General features: G+C 33.6%; 1 protein-coding gene across 3 annotated transcripts in view; it reads right to left on the reverse strand.

The window, feature by feature from the left end:
• Positions 1-14,215: 14,215 nt before the first annotated feature.
• The window catches only part of FGF12 (fibroblast growth factor 12), a 561,799-nt gene continuing 554,597 nt past the window's right edge, over positions 14,216-21,417 (reverse strand). For all 3 annotated transcript variants that reach the window (XM_056121186.1, XM_056121185.1, XM_056121184.1), the window contains one exon: positions 14,216-18,741. In XM_056121186.1, the coding sequence (XP_055977161.1) occupies positions 18,623-18,741 (119 nt within the window). In that variant the 3' untranslated portion in view covers positions 14,216-18,622. The remainder of the gene's footprint in view (positions 18,742-21,417) is intronic.

Here is a 21,417-nt window from a genome sequence, read left to right on the forward strand (position 1 = left end):
TCCCAAGGATTGCTTTGGCTATCCATGGAAGTTTATTACTCCATATGAATTTCAGGAGTGTTTTGTCTATTTCTTTGAAAAATGTTCATGGGTAGTCTTATAGGGACTGCGTTGAATCTGTACAATGCTTTGGGAAGTATTACTATTTTGACGATGTAATTTCTCCCAATCCATGAGCAAGGAATGTGTCTCCATTTGCTAGATCCTCTTTTATTTCATGAAGTGGTGTTTTGTAGTTTTCTTTGTGTAGGTCCTCTTTAGTTAAGCTGATTCCAAGGTACTTAATTTTCTGAGGCACTATTGTGAATGGGATTGCTTTATTAATATCTCTTTATTCTTTTTCATTATTTGTGTATAGGAAGGCCATGGACTTTTGGGTATTGATTTTGTAACCTGCCACTCTGTTACACAAACCTATTATTTCTAAGAGCTTTTCTCTAGGTATAATATCATGTCATCTGCAAATAGTAAGAGCTTGATTTCTTCCTTTCCTATCTGAAAACCTTTGATACCCTTTTCTTGCCTACGTGCTGTGACAAGTACTTCCAGCAGAGAGTGGGGTGGGGTAGGGGTGGTGGATGGGACACTGGGAACAATAGTGGCAGAAAATGTGCACTGGTGGAGGAATGTGTGCTCAATCATTGTATGACTGAAACGTAATCATGCAAGTTTGTAACTGGATCTCATGGTGATCCAATAAAACTTTCCCCCTCCTTACTCTATGAAGATAAAGTCACTTTTGTGAAATTAAGTAAGCCTTCTTTCGAAGTCCAGAGTTAAAGGGAGACAGTATTAACTGGACGAAAAGGGTATGAAAGTCATCAAGCAAATGGAATGAATATTCTAGAGCAGTGTTTATCAACTGGGGAACAAGTGTTACAATAGTGGTAGAACTGTTAGAACCAGTAGAACAGTGGATCTTAGGAAAGAAACTGGGTTCAAGAAAGCCACAGTAAGATAAAATTTGAGAAAGACTGTTCTGGAATGAATTTGATTTTTAAATACTTGGGTGGAAACTAATGTCTAAGATATATAAAACTATTAAATAAAATTGGCAATATTTAGTAATATTTTGTACTCATGGAGGAATAATGATAGCAAGATATCACATTTATATAAATAACAGGAATCCATAGTAAATAAAACATCTTGTTTTATTTAAAGCAAGCTAGATAATATGTTGATTCAAAGGGCCAGGGTTTGATAGAACTTGTACTTCAATTTATTTACTACCAAGGATAAGTTTTTGCCATTGATCGGACTATTGAATTTTTCACACAGAAACTGGAAACAGATGACCACTAAAATAGCCAGAATTTATAGATGAAGTTAGATTTTAAAGTGGGGTGAGGGGAGCAGGATATAATTTTTTTCAGAAATGGGGGTGGTAGGCCAAATAAATTTGAAAACCTTTGTTATGATTAATCAATTTTGAAAAATCAAATTGCTTTTATATTCAGTCATCAGGATACTTACTGGATAAAAATATTAAATGTACTGTTTATTCAGTATGAAAGTAATGAATAAATCTCAAGAACAATGAACATAGGTGGGGTGCTCGTTTTGAAACTTAAAGTTTGATTGACACAAAAAAATGAAAATAGCCAGTTTTTTATTTCCACACACAAAAATTAATTACCCTGAAGTTACTTTAGGCAGAACCAAAGTATTATCTAAAATAATGGTTCAATGTAATTTTGGTTATTAGAATCTCTAGAATCTTATTTAATTTTATTTTGAATTTTATCAGTAAGTCACAAAAGAAAGTTTTCTCTATCCCTATTGTTCAACTTAACATTGCATTTTAAACCTATTAGAAACCCATGACCTATCATGGATATAATTATGTCATGGATGTAGTAGATTATATTATGGATAAAATCTATATCTTGGATAGAGCATATTTTCTTATTAATTCCATGGCAGGTTTCATCTTTAGCTGATTTTACCAATTGCAATAGGATCTTTTCTTAGGCAAAATAAAATCTGCTATTTTTCCTGTGTTTTTTTTTTATTTCTATCATCTGATCTATTATTTACATTGTTCATAACATCTCATAAAGTATGCATTTTGTGTGAGTTGGGGGGCTGAGTTTTGGGTCATATCTGGAAGTGCTCAGGAATTATTCCTTGTTCTGCTGCTCAGAGTTCACTCATAAGAGTTTCCGGGGTACCAGAGAGTGAAACTAATTCACCTGCATCCAAGGCAAATGCCTTTGGTATTATCTTTCTGGTCTGTCTTTTTGTTTCAAACACTGCTTCTTTATTAAACATTTTCTAAAGTTGAGGGAAAAATATATGACTATTTTTTATATCTGCTACAGCTAAATTATTTTTTTCATGTCTTATATTTTCATTATTATTACAGGTATTCTTAAATTCTGCTAAATATTTTTCTTAATTCCTTGTCTTCATTTTCCTCCTTCCATCGTGAAAAGATGGTACATAAACCATAGTCTTCTTAGGCATCTCTGATATTGATGGTTTATTATTAATTCTTTGATATTTAGTTCTTGGCTATTAATTCTGTTTACTAAATCATTTTATAATCAAATCAGTTTGTGGGAAATGAAATGCTCTAATATCCTGTAATTAAATGTTTAAATCTTTATAATAAAAATCACTTGTTATATGTCTCTCCAGAAGAAAGGGGACTTCAACACGTCATATCAATCTTTATAAATCTGTCATTTAAATTGATAATTATTTTTTATTCATTAAATGATGTTTCTTCAGAGCATCTAATGAAGTAGAGCTAAATAAAGGCTTGAAAAATAAGTTGATAGCACAGTCCTGGATATAAAGAAGGGAGAAAATGTGTGAGAACATAGGGAGTTTTTTTGTTGAAACTAGTCTTGCCAAAGTTATCTATAAAACCAGTATAGTTGTTAACCAGCTATTCTCTTAACTCGATAATTATCAATGAAATATAGAGGAGATCTGAACATCTCGAGTAGATGTTTATTTCTGAGATTACCACTATAAATAGGGCTAAAGATAAAATAATAAAGGGATAGGAAACAGAGACAAACAGAATATTGGCAAAAATGAAAAGTGGGAATGGGAAAATGAGAATATAAATAAGAAGTGAAGGGGAAAAAGAGAAAAAAGAGGAAAAAGAAAAATTAAGGGAAGCAATGATGAAGAAAGAATAAAAAGAAAAAAATTTTAAAACACATCTCAAAAAGAGGTTGAGTGAGACTAAGTAAATATTAAATAAATATATTATTTTAGATTTTATTTCTTTTGTTTTCATTTTTTGCTTGTTTTTGGGCCACACCAACAATGCTCAGAGATAACTTTGACTCTGCATTCAGGAATCATTTCTGGTGGGACTGTACGTGGTGCCAGGATCAAACCCAGGTTGGCATCATGCAAGGCAAACATGTTACCTGCTGTACTATCACTCTAGCCCCACTAATTTACTTCTTATATAAATTTTCTTGTAACTTTTAGAAAGCAGTTAATGAGGATTAATTACAGTCTCAACTCATGACCCATTTTTAATGATTTGTATAAAGATATTTGACTCATCTTCTGCACCTTATTGTCTTCTGTTTATACTCCTATATAGCCATCTTAGTATTTTGATATATTTAATGTATGTTCTTATATTTCAATTTTAATGTGTTTGTGTGTATATTATTAAATGATATCAATGACACTCTACATGGATGTCTCATTCTGCCCTTACTTTTCCATTAGTATTGTTTTGGATATTTACTGTTGACACTATGTCTATATCTAATCTGTTGTTTTCAATGTTTACTTAGTATATGTATTTGTACGCCTCCAGATTTCACTCTCCATACATCTAGAGTATAAGGCATGAACATTGGTTTCAATTCTTTGCTATCACAAATAAGATGTCAACAGATGTCCCCACTGATTTTTTTTTCTTGTGAACCTGTACTAGAATTTGACATGGATTTACCACATCAGAGTCATGATTTTAACACTACTTTCTGAATAAATGTAACAATATAAACTAGCAGCTAATATTTCATGGCATATTTAGAAATAAAAAATTACCATAATCAAAAATTTGAGACTAAGTTGATAGTATGGCGTTCACCTTACAAGCGTTACAAGCGGCCAACATGGCCGACCAGAGTTCAATTCCTCCGCCCCTCTCGGAGAGCCCGGCAAGCTACCAGCTACCGAGAGTATTCGATATGCCAGACACAGTAACAACAAAGTCTCCAATGGAGACGTTACTGGGCCCGCTCGAGCAAATCGATGATTAACGGGAGGGCCTTTACCTTTACCTTACCTTACCTGTAGCTCTGCTAATGGTACTCTGATGCCATTAGCCCACTTCAGCCGCATTCTCTACCTGTTAGAATTGCACGAGCTCAGTTTGATGTAGGGCAGTGTCAGTTATAAGAATTTTAGCAAGTCAGTTTTTCCTTATTGTGTGTCCCCTTTAGTAATCCATTCATTTAAGCAATTCTAGTTGCTTTGTACTAATTTTATGAGTGTTCTCAGTTGGTGTTCTTATTTCTTCATTCGTAAGGAATTGTCATACTAAGTTTTAGGAAAACTGCAGTCCATAGAGTGGGCCATCCATGTCCTTAAGAATTTTTAGAGATTCAGATAGATAAATATAATTGAATACCTGGTAGAAATTTGTTAGCTCACAAATAGAACAATGAAAGGGTTGTGTTGACGGTGGGAAAAAGTAAAGTATATTCTACATAAAGGAAACAATGAATGCAACAGATATGGAAAAATTTGTCCTCCACTGTACACAGAGATGCAATAATAAGAAAAAGGGTGACTGATCCAAGAGGTAAATATGAGCAGGAGACTTAGAGAAGGAAGTCTATGCCAGACCATGCAGAAACTATAAGATGTTGAAGGTGACTTGTGTCAATGAAAACTATTGTATGAATACTGTAGGCTTATATAATACTAGAGAAGAGCAAGGCAAGACGTCAGTGGTCTCTTCCAGTATTTTTTATTCTATTTCTTTTTATTTGTATGTGTCTAACAAGGTCAGCACTGCTCATGTACCCACTGAGACTTTGTAATGTGACTGGTCTGAAGAGCAATATACTATAGGTATGAAATAGCACTGCACTGTCCTGATGTTCATCGATTTGCTCGAGCGGGCCCAGTAACATCTCCATTGTGAGACTTGTTGTTACTGTGTTTGGCATATTGAATATGTCACGGGTAGCTTGCCAGTCTTTGCTGTGTGGGTGAGATACTCTCGGTAGCTTGCCGGGCTCTCTGAGAGGGGCGAAGAAATTGAACCTGGGTCTGCCAGACTGGCCGTGTGCAAGGAAAACTCCCTACTGCTGTGCTATCACTTCAGGTATGCCCCGGCTGGCATGTGGCAGTCACAGGTATGAAAAATACACACCAGATTTCAATGTCTTATTATCTTAAAAGTAAAATTTCATATTAGTAATTCTTGAGATTTTACAGTATTTTATAGATTAGTATTATATATTGTCATGTACAATTAATTTCTTCTGTTTCGCCTTTAATGTAGGCATTAGATTTTTTTTAGTCAGTTATGTAGTTCTCATTGTTTTGTATTAAACAATACAATTTTAAAGCATTTATTGTCCAGGTAATGAAAGAATGCTGAAAATTCATTTAGAGTGAAGGTTGAGTTGACCAATCAGGACTTTTTTCCTTTTAAAATGGAAACCTAACATAGGTTATATTTAGCTCTGAAATGATTAAGACCAGAATTCCAGGCAAAAGCCATCCAACTAGATTATATGCCATATAGACTTCAGGAGAGCAGTTTAGAAGATTATGTAGGAGTTAAAATATATGCACATATCCCATTATATATCAACAAGATATGTGCTCAGAGAAAACTCCCACATACCACTTAGAATACTGGCTTAAATTTTTCCACCGGTAAAGTAATTTTGAATAAAAAGATGGGGGAAGGAGTAACAGTAGTACAGTGAATGCCACATACTGTAGTTAAATGGCAAGTATTGTTTTGCAGAAAATGAATTTTTCATGAGTGTTCTCTAAAAAATTACCATGCCAAAATTTTGTCTTTGATATGTCTAGCTTAAAAATACTTCTTACTGAAATTTTATAATTGATCATTTTGCATATGTGACACACTTTTCAAAACAGTTATTAAAATTTTTATGCCAACCTAACTGAACAAATTTTGCTTCTAAATTTCAGAAGTCTCAGAGTCCAAGAGAAGAGATGTGAAAAACATAAAAAAATATGGAAATTTGAAGTATCAAGTTTCTAATGCTGCAACTATTATCTCATACTGGTTGTGAGGAAATGCATTAGTTAATATATACCCAGACAGATATATATTTCCTAAAGTCATATTACTACATATATTCCAGAAAACCTTTAGCTACATCTAAAATCTGTCTCCTATGATCTAAATATAAAAGTGGTCCCTTATTTAAAATAAATTTAAGCTTTGGAGGAACAGTCAAGAAAGATATAGTACATATGCATTTTTACTGGAATTTTATGTTTCATACCTAGTAATCAGATACCAAGAAGAAATATTTTGACTACTCTATGGACAGATTTTGCAGATGTGTCCATTTGTATGACTTTGACATGATGTCTGAGGAATGTGACAAATTTAGAGAAGAAATGCCACATGAGGGGACATAAAGATAGTACAGGGGTTAAGGTCCTTGCCTTGCCTGTAGTTGTTCCCATTTCAGTCACTGGCACTGCATATGGTCCCAGAAACACCACAGGAGTGACCTTTAAACATAGGAGTAAGGTCTGAGCCCACCAAAAACAATAAGAGCAAAAAGAAATATGAATGGCAGTCTTCAATGTAACGGTGTTCACTTATCCACCTACTTTAAGCCATGCTATGCTTTAGTTTTGTTGGGGAAAAAACATATATTATTTTGTAAATTATTTTCAGAATTGTATGAAAGTTTATTAGAGATGCAAATTTTTTAAAAGAACATATATTCTGACAGTGCATTTTCTACAAATGGTGAGCAGTCATATTTATCTTGAAACACTTGCTGTAGCAATGGCATATAGAGTGACTTTACGATTATCTTTAAAAATCTTCAACTAAGGATCAATTTTCCTCCAAAAAGTCTAAAATTGAATGAGAAGATGATGCAGAAAGCCTGAAAACAGGTAATTACTGTCTTCTTGTCTTTTAAAATACTAGCTAAAAATTGTATTTTGAAAGTCATGTTACATCAAATTTTAGATCTAGTGTCAACAAGGTTGGATGAAGTCAGGATGGGTAGAATATATGATATTTGATTTCCATTTAGCCAGTGTTGTACAATTCATCTAGTATCAAGACTTTGAGAAGGAAGGGTGTAAATCTTTTATCTAATAAACTAACTGGACAGAATAACTGAAAATTAGACATCAAGCATGAAAGATATGTGGTTATAGAGCCAGAGAGACATGACAAGGGGCAAGGTGCTTGCTTTGCACGTAGTCAACCCCTTTTAGATTCATAACACTACATATGGTCTCCGGAACATCACCAGGAGTCATTCCTGAGCACAGACTCAAACTATATGAAGAAAGTGTTCCTCTTTCTGTCATCAACTCCCCACCTTTCTCTTTCATGACCCCACTCTTAAGAAGGAATGCTCTGACATAATGGGACCTCACGAGAGCCAACGTTCTGAGCAAAAGAAATTTCCTCTAGGGAGAACCAATCACTTGCTCATTTTCTTGTTTGACCTATGATTGTTTGGTTCCAGATGTGGATGGACTTGCAACGAAAAATAAATGAAGTAAAATCCCAGATTTCTTGATGAATGACAAAATAGCAGAACTCCCGAAACATAAAGCAGAGGTGAAATATCTTCGCAAGTTATCTCTAACTATAGCACTATGCCCTCTTGGAGAGCAGACAAGATGCCAGGATAGAAGAGAAACATTGAAGTGGGTCATTGAAGACATTCAAGTGGCTGGGCTTCTAATATTACCTACTAGCTACCCAAATTGTGTAAGCTTTACCAGAGAGGGAGGATTCTGCTGTAAGCCTCATTCATAGTTATAATTTATCAGTAATCCAAATTTATCCAGCTTTAAAGCACTTAATAAATATTAGCTGTGCTTTTTATTATTAGTCTATATTGATACTGTTGTGGTGCTGCTGCCAGTGGCCACATTTGTTGGGATAAAGGGATCATACACTATATGTGGATAAGTGATAGGGGTCAAACACAGACCTCTCACGTGAGACGTATGTGTTCTACTATTTAGCGGCTTCCCGAATAGCGAAGGTGCTCATTTCTTTCATCGATATTCTATTTTTTAGATGAGAAAATTCTTTCTTTATTTCAAGCCAATTATATCAGATTTTCTAGATTTGGAACTGGTACTTAAGTAATTCTAAAACACAGTTAAGATGAAAAGGGGCTGGAGATATAGTACGGTGGGTAAGACATGCTTGCACATGGCCAACCCAGATTTGAGTCCGGGTAGCCCACATGGTCCTCAGAGCCCATCAGGAGCAATCCCTGAGCACAAAGCCAGGAGTAAGTCCTGAGCACTAAAAGGTGTTGACCAATAAATAAATAAATAAATAAATAAATAAATAAAAGATTAAGAATTATTAAAAGGCTTCTACAATAAAACTGACTCAGTCCCTTTACTTCCTTAAATAACTGGAAAAGGCCTAAAATTAAATCATCTGATGTATTCTTATTAATTAGTAGATGGAATTTTTCATATGGGAGATGACTACCTAAATACTTGATGAGAACAAAAATGTAGGGACAACGGCACAAAGAGTGTAACACTACTGACTTTAGGTAAGCACTAAGATGTGAAAATTAGCCTCTTTCAATTCTTATTTTCAAATGCGAGTTCCATATGGAGGAGTGGAAGCCACCTGAAGTTCTATGGTTATTCTGGTTATTTTATAATAAATCAGCCATTTCAAAAAATAAGGCCCCAAATAGCTCAAACTTTTTTTTCTTTTGGGGTCACACCCAGCAATGCACAGTGGTTACTCCTGGCTCTGCACTAAGGAATTACTCCTGGCGGTGCTCAGGGGACCACATGGGATGCTGGGAATTAAACCTGGGTTGGTTGTGTGCAAGGCAAATGCCCTACCTGCTGTGCTATCACTCCAGCCCCAATAGCTCTAATTTTTAACATTGGCTGCAGTTAGTCAAGAAGGTTGATGTCATGCTTGCCTGTGATTCTAGACACAGTTTACCTGTGTTGTGAGATGTGGTAGCACAGAGCATCAACAATAGTGTGGGAGGAGTCATACTTAAAGACCACAAAATGGGGTATTACAATGGCTATTGTAGTTAACGAATTATGCAGAGTAAACAAAATCTATGTTAATTCCAAGGTCATCTAGCCAATAAAAGCAATCACTCAACACATTATGGTAAAAATGTCAACTAATTCATAGTTACCTAAAGTCAGTGGTGTTACAATATGGAAATATATAAAGAGGACAAAAATATTATCAAGAGATAAATAGGGACTTTCCAAGGTTCAAGGTACATGGTTTCTTAACAAATATCCACCTTAGTTTGTCATCTAAGTAAAAAGAATATTTAGGTATTTTAATAGAAATAAATGTGAACTTTAAAATGATTATAATGAGTATACCAAATGTAATCTTAATATAATAGTATAATATCACAAATGAGGGACCATCTGTTGGTCAGAAAAATTATATTTAGGGAAACTTGCCGTATAGTGCACTCCAAGATATTTAGAGCTTGTTCCAAGAAAACAGAATGGTAAAAGCAACAAAAATATCTGGAAAAGTTTTGCATATGGGTAAGAGAATGTTTGATGGGAAGCTTGAAAAATAAATGACAAAGATCTTTAAACATTTGTATGACTCTTATTGGCTGAGAACTAAATTGAAATTGGCATGGAAGAGTACTTAGGAACAAATTTTAAAACAATGGGTTGAAGCTACAGGAAATGTTATTTAGTATAAAGAAGAATATTTATAAAAAGCCCTCATATTGCCCACAAATTGAGTAAGCTTCTGCGGGAAATTAATATATTTTCAACTACTCAATAGTTCAAATATATGCTATAATCTGTAGAGAAAGTTCATAAAATTCAGGCTGTCTCTGCTAGTTTTGAGATCCCAATTTAGCTTGAATTTCAAGACTGCTTAAGTGCCATTTTGAGAAGAATTTTAAGACAGTCTTATCCTTCCATGGGCCTGCAAAATGTGATATAAACCTGTGATTTAGACCAGTAATCTGCATTTTCTCTCCATGACAGTTATATGCATTGGGCATGTCAACTAAACTGATATTGTTAAAATACGCCACTTTTATTTAAAAGTGCTGCTTCTTATCTCTTTGCTGGTGATACATACATAATGTTTGCAGAACAGACATTTACCAATGCTCAGGAAATTGAATTCCTAAAATATTTATGGTACACAGTTTATGGCAGTCATACATATATTGCTTTTTTAAGGTAAAGGTAAAGGTAAGGTAAAGGCCCTCCCGTTGATCGTCGATTTGCTCGAGCGGGCCCAGTAACGGCTCCATTGGAGACTTTGTTGTTACTGTGTCTGGCATATCGAATACTCTCGGTAGCTTGCCGGGCTCTCCGAGAGGGGCGGAGGAATCGAACTCGGGTCGGCCATGTTGGCCGCTTGTAAGGCGAACGCCCTACCCGCTGTGCTATCGCTCCAGCCCATTGTTTTTAGATAACCAATGAGTCCTCATAGAAAATATATTGACAGGTAATGGACATTTTCTTTTCTACTCAGTATCCATTCCCATTTTTCTTGATACATTGAGTTCAATATTATTAAATGTTCACCTGAGATGTGCCTCAGTGATAAACAATGTTTTGCACATGTGAGCAAGTGGATTCAATCTTCATGACTGCAATAACAGCTAACAAAAAAATGAAATAACAAATAATTTTTGCAAATGTTCATCTGTTGTCTATGCAGACCTATACTTCAAAGAATATCCAAACAGGTCTGATTAAATGAAGTCAACACAACTCAAATTCCTGACACAATCTTCTTTTAAGTAGGAGGATATGATCCAAATTTTACTAATAAGGATGAGGTGTTTGAAATTGGACTGTTAAAGAAAAGTCATGCTATAAATGTGGTGTCTGTGAAAAAAAAGGTCTGGTTCCAAGAAGGACATTGTTTTATGTAGGATCAGAAGAGCTTAAAGAACCATAGACAAATTTCATTTCACCTTAGTGGCAATGCTATAAGGCTCTAGGGATGTGTCAATTTAGCTTGTTGATACTGTCATCAGAAATTAGAAGACTCTAACAAGCACAGAAGCTTAATTTCAAGAGTAAACCCCAGTTCTTTCAAATCCTTGTGAAAGGCCGTTTTATCCTTGTTGATTTTCTGTCTGGTTGATCTTTCTAATGGTAAGAACAGGATGTTGTTGGCTTCTTACCTTAACCTGTTAGTAGGGTTGCTTTATATATTTTAATTAGCTGTTAATTTAGTTCACTACGGTAATGAGTATTAAGTTCTCCTGATGTATTGATTCCTTAATCATTATGTAATGTCCATCCCTATCCATGTTTTAATTATATTTTATCCAGAATTTTTTTTATCTGACATAGTATTTTCTGCCATTTATATCATACCATTTGCCTATATGATTGCCTTCAAACCATTTAATGTGAACCTGCACTTCCTGCTGAAGTTTAAGGGCATCTCTTCTAACCAGAGGAAGCTTGGGCTCTGTTTCCAGATCCATTTAATCACTCTGAGCCTTTTTATTGGTGATCAGGCCATTGATGCTTAGTAAAAATATTGATATAAAAATAATTTGTTTTAAAATATGGATTCTGGGTTTTTCTTTTTTTGTTTCTTTTCATTTTCTCTCATTGTTCTTTGAAATATGTCTCTTGTTTAATTATAAGGTTCCATTTGCTTTTTTTTTCTTTTTTGATCACACCGGGAGATGCATAGGGGTTATTCATGGTTCATGCACTCGGGAATTACTCCTGGTGGTGCTTGGGGGACCATATGGGATGCTGGAAATTGAACCCAGGTTGGCAGTGTGCAAGGCAAATGCCCTCCTGTTGTGATATCACTCCAGCCCCACCATTTGTTTCTTTTTAAATAATTTTTGTCTGAACCAAGAAAAGCAATAGAAAGAATAAATTGGATTAAGCCAAACTGAAACCCTTCTGCATTTAAGAGAAACTATCACTCAAAAAAAAAAAATAAAAACTACCTATTAAAGGGAAGAAAATATTGCAACCATACAGATGTATTATAAAGGTCTACTATGTATATATATATATATATATGTATATATGTGTGTGTGAGTATGTGTGTGTATGTATGTATATATATATATATATATATCTTACTATCATTATCACTATCACCCTGTTGTTCATCGATTTGCTCGAGCAGGCGCCAGTAACGTCTCCATTCATCCCTGTCACATGCTAGTGTAGCCCGCTGGCATATTGGGGCTCTTTCAGGGTCTAGGGAATGAGGACCATTATTGTTACTATTTTTTGCATATTGAGTACATCACGGGTAGCTTCCCAGGCTCTGCAATGTGGGCAGGATACTCTCAGTAGCTTGCCAGGCTCTCCGAGAGATGGATGCTTTTGGGGCAGCCTCTAATCACCTTTACAAATGTTCCCAGTCAGGCATATATGTGGGCAAGATACTCTCGGTAGCCTGCTGGGTTCTCTGAGAGTGAGAATTAGACAATAACATGTCATGCGGCCGCAAATGCATATATATATATATATATATATATAAAGAATTCACAAAACTCAACAAGAAAATTCTGTGAAAGTTAGGGAACAGACACTTGTCTAAGGATATAGAACATTCATAGTCAATAATTATCATGGAAATGCAAATCAAAACAATGTCAGCTCAAGCCAGTGACAATGGCAGATATATTTATTTCAAAGACTAGAAACCCGTGGTGGTAGTAAGTAGAGGAAAAGGAACTCTCACTAACTGCTTGTGTAAATGTAAGCTGAATCAGCATATGTGAAAAACAGTACAGAAATTTCTTTTCAAAACTTGAAAAATAGATTCAGCAATTTTACTCTTAGGTATCTATCATGAGGAAACAAAATTCTAACTCAAAATGATAAGATTTGGGTATCAAATACACTTCAGATAAGATCTGGAAATCATTCTAGTACCCAGTACCCAGTGACAAATTAGTAGATAAGGTTCTGTATGTGTATATACATATTTTATATATGTATACGTGTATATATATATATATATATATAAAACAAAATACTTTACCTGGAAACAACTGAAAGGGATATGCTTTGTGAAATAAATCAGTAGTAGAAATATAAATATTGGATAAACGTTCAAAAGGGCCATATTTTTTTAAAGCAAGGCAATACACAATATCCAATGAGAACAAAAATTTTGTCAAAAGAGTCCAGAATCAAGGTTACTATGGGTTAGAAATGGGGACTAAAATAATACAATGGAATGTGGTGGTGGGATATTGGCATGGTTGTAACTGTGGTAAAGTAGGATTGCAGCTCTAAAAAGTATAATCATTTTTACGCTTGTATACTAGCACTATCTCAATTAAAAAGGAGTTTATTAACAAACTGAATAGTTTACCATTTTTTAAATTTGAATTCATTTTCCTATCTCCCCATCTGAAAACTATTTCATTAACAAGTGTTTCCCAAATAAATCTTGTTTTTTAATGTCTTCATGAACTTTCAGATCTTTCCTATATTTGAGGATTTTGGTCAAACATCTCTCTTCTATTGCTCAATAGAAACCATTCTTTTTTTAACCTTCAGTCTTTCCTTTCAATACATGAATAATACACCTGCTATAAAACATAGTTTGAGGATAATATTATGTGTAAGATTTTCCTTGATTTTTAGACTACAATTTCTGATAAACTCATTCAAATTTCTGTGAATTTTGAACAAATGAATATCTTCTTGTTTTTAATCTTCAAAAATCAAATTAGTAGATATACTACATGTAGTTAGGAAGACTTTAACCTTGACTAAAATACAAAAAATGTTTTTAACTTGTTCCCCATTTTTCATCTTCTTTATGTAAGATACATCAGTTCTTTTTAAAAGCACACACAATAGGGTAAAGACATTAAAATAAAAGCAAGAGACTTCCGAAGAAGTTAATGTTAATAAAAAGGTGCAAGTGTTTTGTCTACATGCATGAGCATCTCAAGATTTTAATTGCTCTTTTACTCTGTAAGATTGTGATGTATAAACACTTTACAAATCTGACCTCAAAAAACAATGATTTGAATAATTTGTTTTTAATGCAAAAATGAAACATTAATTTGCCCAGTTCTCATACAACATTTATTAAACATTTCAGTGTCAATGATTTATTAAGATTTCAAGAGCTAGACTTATAATGAAACCAAGACCAATCAGGATTATGGGTACACATTTTGGACTTTTGTTGAACAACTTTAAATAAAATGAATACTACCTCTTTAAGCTTTGCTTGGAGCAAAGACAAAGAAACATAACCAACCAATAAAACATCTAATGATGCCATTTATATTTTGACATTTGATGCTATTACCATAAAGTTAAATATATTTTGTGCTTCTGTGTTTTACTGAAGCCAAATATATCAGACTTAACGTGAGAAATTTTCATTTATTTCAGATATTTTTAATGGGTCAAATAAAAATCCTGAAAGATAGAGATTTGTATTTAGCATCTCTTTCCTGTCATTAACCATAGATTTTTCAGACTGTTATGACAATCACAGAATAGACATTATTAAGCATGTACAGATTAAGATATCTTTTTAGAAATAAAAAATATTTATTTCTGGATCAAAGAGGGGATTCAGAATCACTGAAATTCTGAAGGAGCATGTGCTTCATTATTGTTCCTACCAGTTTCTTTTTTATTATAAAGTGGCAATTTATACTACCATTAGAAATATACATTTATATATAAAGTTTTGCATTCAAATCTTTTAATTTTTGACTACCTATAACTAAAGACCACAAGTCAAAAAACTCTATATAATATATCCTTATTTCAGAAGCATATGTATATATACACATATATATATTTGTAGAACAATCCACTCTTTTAAATGCAATTCTGATTTAAAAAATGCTATTTACAATTTTATGACAGAGAAATAATCTCAGCCTTTTATGATATTAAAATGAGTAGGGAATTTTATTGTTGAGTGGATTTCACCTTGTGCAGATGAAATTAAGCAACATCAATGGGAAACCTTCTCAAAGCAAGGCCTTCTAAACTAAGCCATGAAGGTGGAATAAAAATTTTTTATTTCTGGGTCTTTATTTAAAAAAAAACTACTGTGATGAAGGCATGCTTGCTTCACCAAGAAATCAGAGGCCCCAACTTAGGACCCTGAAACTTTGCCTTGCACAGTAAGCATTTTAATTCTCTTTTTGAATACTCTGTTAGCTTGCTAGTGGCTCCATGGGACCATTGATTTATCTTGAACATGGATCTACAGTATTGCCATTTTTTTTTAAATAGAAGAATTCTTCCAATAAGCTCTTTAGATTAGAATGAGGCCATGTTTTATGAACCACAATTTGCATCAGATGGATGTCTCTTTAGAGTGTCAATCTATAGTGACTAAAATGTGTTATGAAATTCATAAGTAAAAATTTCAAAACTCAAAGTATTAATGTGATCAAGTCTAGATTAGTCTGCTAACTCTCCAGTTTCTTGAAGCACAAATGTCTCTGAATTATCCAATGGAACTTCAGCACCATTTTGTTTCTATACCTCATACCTCAAACTTCAAATCAGGTATATTAAACAGAACACTATTTTGTAAGATTCTCAAAATTTTAGCTATCAATCTTAAGTTCATTGATTTTTAAACATCACAATAAGGAGTCTTGGAATAAACACATCTTCATGTGTACAATGTACATGTACATTGTCAATGACAAATATTTACTAAAAGTCATAATTATTCCTATTGAAATACAAATGCAGTCAAAAAACTTATTTATATAAGAATAAGTAATGGATGGATTGAGACCCAGAAATTGGAGTAATGAAATTAAAAGTGATAGCTATCTTTGCTGGAATAAACTTAAAAAATTTTTAACTTGATTTATTATTTTTGGGAAAAAAGAATTAGATGCTTATACTTGATACTTTGGAAGCCTAGTGAATACTGACTTTTCTATTAAAGATTTTATGCACTTATAAAGCAATCAGTTAAATAAATGTTTACTGTGCTATAAACCATTGTTTTTGTCAAGCTAAGCTTTAAAGGAAATATGAAGCATTTAATTTATTCTCTGACAAAGGTAATTTCCAAAACATTTCACTGTGGTTAAAATTTGCTAAGGTGATATGAAGAAAAAAATATGCAAACACAGTGGTAAGAATTTTGTTTTTTTTCAATTCCACAGGAAGAGACCAGTGAGTTTATAGAATAAAGGATAGCCTTTGGAAATAAAGAAAACAGTTTTGTTGGAGATTCATATATCATACTTTATAGTGTTTTAGTGGATAAAATATAGTAAGTAATGAAATCAGCATAAGTGATAATGCTCTATGAGATTGTTAATCTTATTGCAGATAAGTTTCTAGTATGTGTATATACACATCTCTATCACCACAAAAGCTTATGTCAATTCATTATCAATGAACCTGTGTCCCATTTTCTATATCTTTTAAATATTGTTTTTAAGAGAAAATGAGGCTTTTGCTTGGGGTCTGTTTAGTCCTTGGGAAGTGACAGGTGTGTTTACTGTCAAGTTGAGAGTGACAAGGAAAAATCCAAGATATGTATTTGTTCAGAAGGATATTATTTTCTTAGAAAAGCAATATTCCTAATTTTTTTAAATTAAATGTCTTTATTTGGTACTTCAACAAATATTTTGTTTAAACAAATATTGCTTGCAAATGTGTGTTCAAAATTCTTGTATAGATGCATAACTTTTGCTCTTTGTAACTCATTAGGCAAATTCCACCATTTCCTTTTTTTGCTAACTTCCTGAAAACACAAATAAATACTCGGTGAAGGACACAAACCACTATTGAAATAACGATTGTGTGGAGTGAGGGAAACTACATTGACCTTGAAAGAATACAGTAACCAATGGCAAGGTAGTTGAAGTAAGGACCTAGAGCTTCTGCAATGTGTATATATTTTAGGGAGTCATATTTGGAACAATACATGCTGGACAGTAGAGCTATAGGAGAAGTAACATGCTAAGTCTTCTCATTGATAATATCCATAAATCTGCATACATTTTTTAACATTCTGTTTTGTTTTGATTTGGATGTCTTTATACCTTTCTTGATTTGCAGACTAAATAGATCTATAATTTTCCAAGAAAGTTTCATGACAATCATTTCTTTTCTAATTTTTTCCAAATACATTAGTATTCCTGTATATATGTCTAGTCTTACACCTTTTGAAAAAATCTTTTACATCACTCATACAATTCTATCTTTTGGAGTCACAGCTGTTGATTCCATACTCTTCCCTACCTCTTGACAGTTTTTTGTGTTACAAATATCCTTCAGTATTGTAGGAGACAGTTATTATCAACTGGACATAACAAACAATAGCACACAGCCACAAACAAGTCACTGATTTCAGAAATTAGTAAGTTAGGAATGTCACAGCTATGCCTCCCAGTTCGTTGGTAGTATGTGGAAACACTATATACATAAACTCTAGTAAGGTACAAAGGCAAATACAATTTTCTTTGATCAGTTTTTATAGGACTATTTTCATATGCAAACTCCCTTTCTTTCCTGCTGCAAGAGAAGGTCTGAATTGTCTAAGTTTCATACATGCACCTGTTCTTTCAAGAGTGTCCACAAAGTAGAACATTGGACAAATTACAATATTATAACATGTACATCACTACCTGAGCATGGCAATGACAAATAATTCTCATAAGTCACCTTATTGTCAGAACAATGTTTTTTTTATAAATAACAAAATATGATACCTTGACAAAATATATTTCCAATTGAGAATCTGAACCTCTTTTTTAATGAAGGTACCAAATCAGCAAATACCTTAAGTTCATTATATGGGTTAGTTTGACCAATCTTAAATAATAATTTAAAAAATAAATTTAAATTCTTTTCTTGATAAATGATTTCTGATGACATAATTTAGAGCTTGGGAAGAATTGTAATTTCTACAACTTCAATACCATAATAGAAAAAAATCCTGGGAACATAATGCAATTATTTGTTAATTTCAGAGGTCTAAAGAAAGCATACATCTCTAAAATCCAGAGTTAAACAAATTAGGGAATTGTGGTCATTTATAAGTTTAATTCTCCAAAACCTTTTCTTTAAAATAATTACAATTTTATCTTTATTATAGTATGTTTTCATTACAATTATAGCCCTCTGTTAATAACAGTACAGTTAACTTTAATGTTGGCGGAGTCTTGGTCAATTTTTCCATTGATTTGATATGTACTAATCTTTGTGCATGTGCATTTTCTACCACATTGCAACAGGCAAGCTTTGGTACATTTTTTTTTGTCCTACACAGAAGGAAGATTTGAGCGCAGAAACTTAGCCACTAGGTCCCACGTTGCCATTTTTACTTTCCTCTCCTTGGGTGGGTTTAATTGGAAGGATATGGGTAACGGGGAGGGAAGAGAAAGGGAAGGGATGAGAGAGGGACTAGGGGAAAAGTTCTCAGCTATGTTGAATCTTGATTCACAACTTTGCCTCCATTCATGGTTGGTGTCCCAGAACTTTTCCTTGAACGCCCCTGTTTTTCTCCAATTTCATGTAGTGATGGCTCTCTGTACATACACACTGGAAAGAAAAATCAGAAGCATTACTTAACTAAATGGTGGACACAAATTCTGTCTTAATGAACATCTCAAATTTCATTTTATAGCATTCATTCTGCTATCTTTTTCTTTCCATAACATATAAAGGATCATAACTTTTTAATATATTTAGTAGTTACATATGATTCTCTCTTGTGATCTTTATCCATCACAATCTTTGAATTCTTATTGAATTTCATTTTAACTTATTTATTTGCAAGGTTTTTTGTTTACTTTGGGGTTTTGTTTGGAAGACACTCACAGTGGTGCTCAGGGCTTATCTCTGACTTTGCTCTCAGCTGCTGGAGAGCTTTGGGAATTATATTGAGTGCCAGGGATTCAACCCTGATTAGCTGTAGCCAAGGCAAATTCCATACATTCTGTACTATCTCTCCAGTATGAGTCTTTACTAATTTTTATGACAAGGTTTTTATCCAAAGCTAGTTGAGAGAAATAATTGCGGGTATAACACTTAAAGGACAAAAATATCTATTTTAGTACAAAGTCTTCAATTTAGTTTGGGTAGGAAAGAGTTCTTATACCTTTAATCTTTATTAAAAGAAATATAACATTATTGTATTAAATTTAAATGCTTTCTGCCAATTGTCAGGGTATCCTATATAACATATAGTCAAGGAAGAGAGGTAGAGAAGAAAAAGTAACTGAAAATATTAACAAAGAAAAAATTAACAAAGCAACTGCAAAAATTCCCAATTGCTGCAGGTTACTTCCACCCATGATAATAAATGCAGTCCATGACTTCTTATTCATCAGTAGGAAATTTGATTATGCAGTGATATAATTTTGGTTCACATTGATATAAACTATTCCTTTTTTCCTCTTTTGTCTTGTCTGGATGAAATGCTCAGTCATCTGTGAATTATTATTATGGCTGTTGTTAGTGTCTTCCATGGAAAGCACAGTGTTTTACAATTTTTTCATAGCTACTCCTGTATGATAGCATGTTCGTGTATTAAAATGAATACATAATATTGCTGTGAGATTGACAAATATGACTATATAAAGCACACATGGTAATTCACTCAAATATCAGGACTGATTGGCCTTTTTTGTTTTGTTTAGTTTTGGTTTGGGGGTCACACTCTGCGGTGCTCAAGCTTATTCCTGGCTCTACGCTAAGGGATCTTCAGTGGTGCTTGAGGGAAAAAATATTTAAAGCATGGGAAGAGTAAGTAATTCTTACAACTTCAATGCCAGAGCATTGATGATAATGCTGGGGAATCAAACCTAGGTCATCCGCATGCAAGTCAAGTGATTTATACCTGAACTATCTCTCTGGCCCCAGTTCTTTACATTCCATTCTTGATTTAGGAATATACAGTCAAGAACGTCTATCCTTCCTTCCCTCCTCCCTCTTTTTGAAATTTCTTAGCATTCTGCTTCAAGAATGTATCAGAGTTTAAGAATCCACCTGCTAAAAGGATATTGGGTTCTCTTCAATATTTGGCTTTGTGTAGGACACTTATGAATGCTGCTATGAATATCTGTGCACAAAATTTTAACTGGCAAGGCAAACGCCCTACCGCTGTGCTATCGCTTCAGCCCAAATTTAGAACTAAGGTTTAAAATTTAAAACTCATTTTTTAAAATCTTGAAGCAGAATGCTAAGAAATTTCAAAAAGAGGGAGGAGTGAAGGAGGGGAGGAAGGAAGGAAGGAAGAAAGGAAGGAAGGAAGGGAGGAAGGAAGGAAGGAAGGAAGGAAGGAAGGAAGGAAGGAAGGAAGGAAGGAAGGAAAGATTGTTATGGTTGAGTTATCAGGGCTGGTTTCAGAAAAAGAAGTTTGAATTGGGACTCAAAGGATAAATGGGTAAAACAATATAGAGGACAACAGTTCCGAGAGGCAGATGAAAAATGAGTATAGCAATATGCACATATGAACTGTAGGAAATGGAGGACAACATTTCCGAGAGGCAGATGAAAAATGAGTATGAACAGTTTGCACACATGGACTGTTCATGGTGTCATTGATCCAGAGCCAACCCAGATCCAAATATTTATGTATGTATACACATATATTTTAAGTGTATTGTAAAAATTATTATTGATATTTAAATCTTTTGTTTAATTTTTACTGAGGTAATATTGTATAATATTATACAGATTTCAGCTGTGCACCATTAAAAAATTAAGAGGTGTCTATATTATATAAGGTTCAATTATTTCACTGCATGACTTCTTCAGTATCCCAACACGACAGCCTGTGTAAGTGGCAAAGTGTATGGGAATTTCAGAAAGAATTGATAATGCCATTTTCAGATGCTGCCAATAAAGATGTTTCTATTTTTCTTTAACAACAGACAGAAGAAGATCCTTTCGGATGATCCTATTGAAATATGAAAGTTCCTTGGTCCAGTGCATTTTTCTTTAATTTCTGTTATGGTTGAGCATTTAAGTATAAAAAATAAATACATTTTTAATATGTTCAAAATATAACCATTAGATTTTCATTGGTGCATGCTCTGGGAAACTTAGAATTATTCTTTTGAGAAGCTAGGCATGTGTGGCACCATAAGATTTTATCCCAACTCACACCTATTCAGTTGTGAGACTCAAATATCCCCAGACCTATCAATAAGTCAGTGTCTCAAATCATTAACAAAAATCAGTGTATGCACTAAATTGATCTACAATTTTTTC

This window comes from Sorex fumeus, unplaced genomic scaffold (genome assembly GCF_029834395.1).
Source record: "Sorex fumeus unplaced genomic scaffold, SorFum_2.1 ptg000044l, whole genome shotgun sequence".
NCBI classification, from domain to species: Eukaryota; Metazoa; Chordata; class Mammalia; order Eulipotyphla; family Soricidae; genus Sorex; species Sorex fumeus.